Source organism: Triticum urartu, chromosome 1 (assembly GCF_003073215.2).
Source record: "Triticum urartu cultivar G1812 chromosome 1, Tu2.1, whole genome shotgun sequence".
NCBI classification, from domain to species: domain Eukaryota; kingdom Viridiplantae; phylum Streptophyta; class Magnoliopsida; order Poales; family Poaceae; genus Triticum; species Triticum urartu.
Window position 1 is genome coordinate 484,873,183 of NC_053022.1, and position 7,860 is coordinate 484,881,042.

General features: G+C 45.3%; 1 protein-coding gene across 1 annotated transcript; it reads right to left on the bottom strand.

The window, feature by feature from the left end:
- Nucleotides 1-1,159: 1,159 nt before the first annotated feature.
- LOC125521156 (nicotianamine aminotransferase A-like) lies at nucleotides 1,160-4,515 on the bottom strand. Its single transcript, XM_048686205.1, has 7 exons — nucleotides 3,845-4,515; nucleotides 3,326-3,668; nucleotides 3,007-3,225; nucleotides 2,858-2,917; nucleotides 2,243-2,398; nucleotides 1,810-1,903; nucleotides 1,160-1,375 (listed from the first exon to the last, which is right to left on the bottom strand). Exons 1-7 carry the CDS (start codon nucleotides 4,276-4,278, stop codon nucleotides 1,242-1,244), a joined length of 1,440 nt encoding a protein of 479 aa, XP_048542162.1. The 5' UTR covers nucleotides 4,279-4,515; the 3' UTR covers nucleotides 1,160-1,241.
- Nucleotides 4,516-7,860: the final 3,345 nt, after the last annotated feature.

Consider the following 7,860-nt stretch of genomic DNA (forward strand, 5'->3'; position numbering starts at 1 on the left):
CGGTAAGTCAACCAGATTTTTGCTTGATTGGTGGTTTGGAGACGGCCCTCTAGCTAGTTCCTTCCCAGTCCTTTTCTCTTATGTTTCTGATCCCTTAGGCTCCATCACGAAGCTAGCTTTTCGTAACTGGGATCTGGATTTTAGACGGGTCCTGCCTTCTGCAGAGTTGGATAGTCGACAGGAACTCACTGCTTGCTTCCCCGTGCTTTCGGAGAATCCCGATTCTATCACCTAGCCCCACTCCCCCTCTGATCATTTTACAGTTAAGTCACTCTACTCCCGTCTTTGTGCTGGGCGTCGGGACAACCTTTTAAAGGCAATTTGGCGTTCCTGGATCCCTCTGAAAATTAAGATTTTCCTTTGGCAAGCGATTAAACGTAAACTTCCAGCTAGTGACCAAATTATCAAGAGGCACGGTAATGCCAATGCAGCTTGTGCTCTTTGTGGAAAGACCGAAGACACTGAACATATTCTATTTAACTGCATTTTGCCAAATTTGGCTGGAGCTGTGTTCGCTCCTGACTTAATTGCAATTGGCCCCCCAAGAGTTCTGTGGATCTCTTGAATAATGCAAATTCTTTAGTAGGCCAATGAGCCCGTGTCTCCTGGTTCGCCTTTGCTGCTTTTGCTTGGTGTTTTTGGACCACTAGAAACAAGTTTACTATTGAACATGTATTTCCTAACTGTCCAGCTGATTGTCTGTACAAAATGGCTGCCCTTTTACAGCAATGGAAGCCGCTGTCTAGGCTGACGGACTTCAAGATGCTCACTGATTTCATAATCAAGATCCGTGTGACTGCCTTGAACCTCCATCATGCCGCCCGTTCCAGCCAGCCCCTTGGAGTGTGACTTTTGGTGTTTCGTCTCATGTTTTATTTCGTTAGGCCTGCGTGCCTTCTGTCGTGTCGGCTGTACTAAGACTTCTTTTCTATGGTTGTGAACTGGTCCTGTTTGTTACTCTATGATTTGGCTTGTTGGGTTTTATCTATAAAGTCAGGCGATATGCATTTTCTCTAAAAAAGGAGAACGTGTACTTAAAGTTCCCAAAAAACAAACTTTAAAGATCTTCGACACCAATGTAACTTCACTAACATTCACTATTGTTTCGTCCAGGCCATGGCAACCATAACATATTCAAGGAGATGTTGACTTCTATTCATAGAGAACTAAAGGTTCCATTTTATTGAAAGATATAGATCGGGATAACTGAAAATGATTTACAGCTTCAGTCAGATGTACAACTAACAACCATTAATTGAATTCTTCTTCTTGTTCCTTTGACAGAAGGATTTGATCCTTTCGAGGCCATCTTGAAGAGAAGATGGAACACAAGCAAAAGTAATGCGGACCCAATTTTCCATTCCCAGAACACTCCCTGCATTTTAGAGGCATACATACATAAGTTCTGTTTTTGAGAATTGTCAAAAGTATATTATTAACAATCATTTCAAACATTTGCTTCATAACTTTTTGTGAGCAGCACAAACATATAATAATAGAAACGACACCAGGTCAAGAAACAAGGAGAAGTACAAGCCATGTTAGTCTTCACATAAAAACAAAGAATATTCTAACGCAGTTATATAATATATGGTAATCATTATATGCGTACTTATCTCGGAAATTGTTAAGAACTTCCTATACAGTCCAAAAACACATTAGAATATGTGTTTACAATTAAGAAGCATATATCAGTCAAACAGAATCTAATGTTCTCACAATATATATACTGTTGTTCAGTATAACAAAAAAATTACGATCATTCCATACATTTAATTTCTGTATTTAAATGAGAAAATGCAGTCCTACCTGGGCATAAAATCACCGATTCTTCTTTCGCGAGCTTGCAGCAAAAATCAATGTCATCATGGATCTCCTCCAAAAGATGTAAGTTCAGTTTCACCTGTTTACATGGAAGTTAATACACAATTGTGGAAAATTGATCATTTTTTCTAAAAACTATAATAAATCTTTCTGTAATATGATTTGATCAGTATCATTCCACAGAAACAATAAAAATGGACAAATGATATCAAGGTGATTAGTCCTAGAAGAACTTTAGCTCTCGTTATTATTCTTCGAATACATGCATCTTTGCATATATCCATAGAAAAATGTAATTTAAATTTCAATTAGTTATTTTGGATGCATTGCAGTTCGAATTTAATCATATATAATTAAGTTTATGCTTATTGACACTCCCTAAGGAAACATTTTACTATACTCTATAAAACAGGCTTACCATTACAAACATCGATCCTTCTGGCTTGTGAGGGCATGTAATGTATTTATTTTCCTTTATTTGTCTATAGCATATCTCTGATGATTCCTTTAGCAGACCGATAATCCCCTTGAAGAAATCTTCTTTTGTGTTCTCAAGAATTTGAGGAAGAGCCGCCTAAGCAATTTGATAGTACAAAAATCAATAACTAAGGCATGTGAATCATAAGAGAACAATAACGTCAAGGATATCAAAATCTGAAGATGCAAGAGAAGCTGCTGTAGGTGAAGAAATTCTGAAAATAATGGTATACTCTACAATGTACATTTTCTAAAAGAATTTCTGATATATTACATACTTGACCGAGAAGAATACAATGTGTATTTTATAAGGACTAGTTCTATTCAATAGTCGGTTCAGTTTTTATGTTTATTTATTTTATCAAATCAAAGCAAACAAAGGTAAATAACCACAAATATATGTATCTTTCTTCAATCATGTTTGACTTCGACTTTCAAACTCAGTAAAATCTATGTATACTTACTTCAAGCCGGTCATTTGACATGCCCGTGGGCTACCTACAACATAGGGACCGGAGCAAAATAGGACAAGGAGGAGTAAATACCGAAGACTGACCTGAATGAAGGTTGCTGGGTCCGTTGAGACATTAAGGTAATTCGTAATAGATGCAGAGATCTACCAAAAGATAGTCAGTACAAATTTAGCATAACAGAGTACTAATTAATCCCCATAGTAGCATATGAAAAGAATGATAGAGTTAGTACCTTAGTTTCCTCTAAAATCTTTCTGGGGTCGTACACCGCTACCCATCCAAGGCGCCATCCAGGAACTATCCATGACTTGGACAGAGACCCTATGGACAGCACAGGGGTAATGTGCCCAAACACACCCATTGGGATAAACGGGGCGCTGCCCAGAACCAGCTTGCCGTATACCTCGTCAGCAATCACCAATATTCCGAGCTTTCTTGCCACCTCTGCGACCTAATTGAACAACGTCAGCACACGATTAGCAAGAAGAATTCAGCAGGCGCACTGAATCCATATTCAAACAGAGCAAGGCAAAGGATGTAAATTGTAAAACCTTGGCCAAATGCTCGTAGGAGTAAACGCTGCCACATGGATTGTTTGGGTTTATGATGACCATCGCAGTTGTGTTCTTGTCGGCCATGGATTCCAGCGAGTCGATGTCGATCTCCCACCCCTTCTCCGGGATAAGGTCGAAATGTCGAACCTCCAGCTTGTTGAACGCCGCGCGCGCCTCGTAGTTTGGATAGCCTGGCCTGGGGAGCAGAATGTTGGCGCCGGCGGTTTGGGCAAGAACCGGGATTATGACTTCGATTGCCTGAGTTCCGCCGGCGGTGAGGAAGATGTCGTCGGCCGATAGCCTGTACGGCACACCCTGCGACAGGTGCTCTGCCACGGCACTGTTTTTACAAGGTACAGGAAGGTCAAATTTCTTCTTCCTTTTTTAACTGATGAAGAAGGTCAAATTTCTGAACGCATAGGGAAAGAGGAACAGTGGACGGACACGTGAAAGCGGCACATGCGCATGCATAGATTACGGTGCAGCACGCGAAAAGGAAATTGTTTGTTGTGTTACCTTCGTGCGGCGGGCAGGCCGACGCCGGCGGGGGAGCAGTTGAACTGGCCGGTGCGCAGCGCGGCGGCGACGGCGTCCTCGGCCTCGACGGCCGTGCGGAAGGCCGGGAACACGGACGGGTCCCCGTGGGCCAGCGGCAGCACGGGCCGCGGCCCGCTCTCCCGCACGCTCGCGCTGATCTTGTACCGTATCGCCCGGATGCTCATGTTCGCCCCCGTCGCCGCCAGGACGCCGCCCTTGGCCCCCGCGAAATTCCACTCCACCGCCTCCTCCGGCTCCGCCGCCGCCGCCGCCGCATGCCCGTTGCTCTCGCCGTTCACAGGAGCGGCCTCGGCGTGGCCGTTGCTCTCGCCGTTCGCGGCGGGGGGCACGGCGTGGCCGTTGCTCTTGCCGTTGGCGGCGGCGGCGCCGTCGCTCTGGTGTGCGGTGGCCATGAGGAAACTCGGAGTATGAGGAGTCGGAGGAGGACTAGTAGTATTAGGAAACTGGTGCCGCGGTGGATCGAATAGCGGTGATTGACTGTCCTAATATAGCCGTTGCTGTGTCTCTGACCGCGTCCGGCGCGCACATGAACTGGGGCGGCTTCCGGCTCCGGGCGGGCTGGCAGCACGCTCTGGCACGCGCCGGGCACGCCGCTGCCAGCTGACGGGCGCGTCCGTTACCACCAGTTACCATTATCCCCGGCATATTTCTGGCGGCCCGTTTTGGTTTTATGCACCCGGCAGCACCAAGGAGTACACTTACACTACTACTGGCCAGGCTACACTTATCTCTCTTTAATAATTTTATTATCTCTCTTTAATAATTTGATTGAGAAAAAAAAGGAAAAGGACCGGGAGCAGGACGGACGCATGAACCATGATGCTTCTCGACTCAGCCGGTGCTGATTGGTGCGGCCAGTGACACCCACCCAGCTCCGCGCAAAGTGTTTTGTGTGTGGCTGGATGAACCCTCCTGCTACTCCACTGCAGGCAGTTTTTTGGCAGTGCCGGCAAACATCATGCTAAAAAAACTCTACCTAACTCGCAAAGCCCAAGCCAGTGAGGAATGACACACAAGCCACATGCTATCTCTTTCTTTTTCCCTTTTCTTTTTTTGATTGAGTCGGTCTTTTTCTTTTGCTGGACTGATAATAGCGGTGCGGTGCAACGGGACAACAAATTTTTTATACACAATCGCTGTGATTACATGTCAAAAATCGGACTTTAGCTGCCAATTGAGTCGGTACTTTCTCAAAAAAGAAAAAAAATCAGCGCTTATTGGTTACCAAAGAAGGCATGTTTTCGTTTGGTAAAATCGGTACTTTCTTAAAAAATAATCAGCACGTGTTGCTTACCAAAGACTAGTAATCGTGTGCGTGCACGCACGTCCAGTTAGACAGTAATATTATCGTTCTTTTTGAGAAACAGACAGTAACATTATCAGTTTTGCTAAAGCATGTCTAGATGTGTCATAAGTATTTGCACATCTAAGTCATATATCATTGATCTTACGCATAGATTAATTAATGTTGATCCCAAGTTTAATTGTGTTTAATACAATTTCATTTTGTTTTCAAAGTAAGATTAATAATGCAATTAACATGTTTTGATGTGATGGATACATCACTGAAGCAGCGTGAGGCGTTGGATATATTTATTGGCGACATTCTCATATCTGCAAGTTTTTAAGTCTTCAATTTAACTAGGAAGGAAGCTTTAGCCATTATAAGTCTTCTCAAAAGTTTTAAGCTGGTTAAAATTAAGAGGCTAGTTAGTGCATCAGATTGCTAAATTTAGTTTTCATAATAAGTCTGAGAGTGTTATTTCTAATGGTTATTCGTGATGCATGGCGTTTGCAGTATAAAATGATCATAATAACAAATTAATTAATTAATGTACAGGGTAGAGTTTAAAAAAACTAGGGAGACTTGTATTATATTTTCTAAAAATATATCTCTAAATTCGTTGACGAATGTTATTTCTAACTGTATAGCTTTTGTGTCATTTTATACATATTTTATTAGTCAAATCAAAGACGTAAATCCCGTGTCCGACTTATGAACCCAACCGGAAAGAGCAGGAAAGCGGAGAGCTCAAAAAATAAGAAAAGGTTACGGCTTTTTAAAATAGACAGAGAAAGAACATATAAAGAAAACTGTTAACATGATCTGCAAAAAAGAAATGCAGCACTTTACCGGATAGATAAGACGGAGGTTGCTGATACCCTTCCTTTTTTAACATGGCGGTGGTTGGCCAAATTTGCAGTTCCTTCGTTTAGTAGTCACAGGTGAGTTGATATTGGATCACCCGATGGCGTCAGGTTTGGCTTCCCTCGTATTGCTGCTGCCAACCTCCCCCGGTTACCGGAGAAAATATAGGAGGGAAACGCCCGCAAATGCGTGCAGAAAAACGGCGGGAAGGAATGGGAAGTTAACTGCAGCCAGATTTGTGGTCTTGGGGGTGACTCATGGCAATGTATGCATGTGTGCGCGGTGGAGTGCACCGGAAACGGGATGTACCACCCCTGCACGGCAGGTTTGGCTGACGGGGTAGGTCTAGTGGCACGCCATGCTTTTGTGATGGATGGTGCTGACGACGAAAACCCTGTTCATGCGTTGGCATTTTGAGTAACGGCCGGCCTATTGGAGAGGAGTGAAGAAAGAGGTCTCATGGGATCTCCAAATTCGACCTTGAAATAGCTTGCATACGTCCGGATCGATCTGTTTCAACGCACTTTACCATTCAACGTCGGTGGACGCGTCCACGTGTTCGTTTATTCGTAAATTAGAACCAAACTAGGGCGGCTTTGCGGGAGACTAGACCTCTGTCACGTAGGACTCCGACACCCTCGGTCCAACAAAACCACACGCGAAGCCTGCGGCTCCGTCCCTCCCGCTTTGCTCTCCTTTGCTCTGCATCCATTTCCTCCGTGGTTGAGGCAGCCGATGTACCGCCCGGCCACCCGCCAAGCTCGTGTCGGACATCGCCCGCTCCACCCAGTCGCCACACCGCTTTGCCTGCCCCGTCGTTTCATCTCTCGTCCGTCCGTCATGCAGGTATCATCCACCCCTACGAATGCCATCCGCAGGGGTCACCATGCCCGTCAAGTGTTCGGTGAAATGCGTGTACTATTTTTTTTATTTTATCCTTTGTTTGAAGCAATAGATTCACACATGGAGTATTTGTACAAGAACTACATCGCGATGTCTGACGACTCTTCCATCAAGGATGATTATACGGATGAAATGGCGATGATGTAGACGGTCCTTACAAATGCGGAGCATGCAGAAAAATATTTTCTCAATTTCACGGATCGATCAAGGCTCATCGACTGTTGAAATGGAACAAAGCATAGATGGACGGTTCACGTATCACTATCCATGGACGGATATCACATACGATTTAGGGGTCGGCGCTAGAGATGCCCTTCAACCCGGTTGAAGGACGGATGAACAGAGGATGAAGAAGGAGCGGACTAAGGGCAACCCCAATGCACAGACGCATTCCTTCCGGGTTTTTTGATTGGGATCGCATGGGTAGAAATCACGGTCCAATGTGCCAATGCAAACCCATTTTTGTGTCCCTCTGTTATCCGTGTGACGCAAATCCACCTTAAATTTGGGTCGGGTTTACGTCCACACAGTCAATAGATGGACGCATTGCACGCCCGCTTGGTATCCGTCCTGGTCGCATGCGCCAGTGACCCAACAGCACCGACCAGTCTTTTTTAATGTGTGCGTGCATAGGGGTGCCCACCACGCCAACTCTCCTTCCTCTCTCTGCCCCCAGCCGCCCGCCCGTCCAGTGGCGGAGCCAGCCCGTGAATGCAGCTCGGGCAAGAGCGAACTGCGACAGTGTGAGCTGCCATCTGCCCAAAGAAATTTTGCTTCTAACCATTGATTAACACTAGCGCTTAGGAGCAAATTTCTGGACTAGCCCGGGCAGCTGCCCGGGGTCGCCGGGAGGTGGCTCCGCCACTGCGCCTGTCACAACCTATCCACGACCGCCGCCACCACTCGCCTCGTCAGCGCAAAA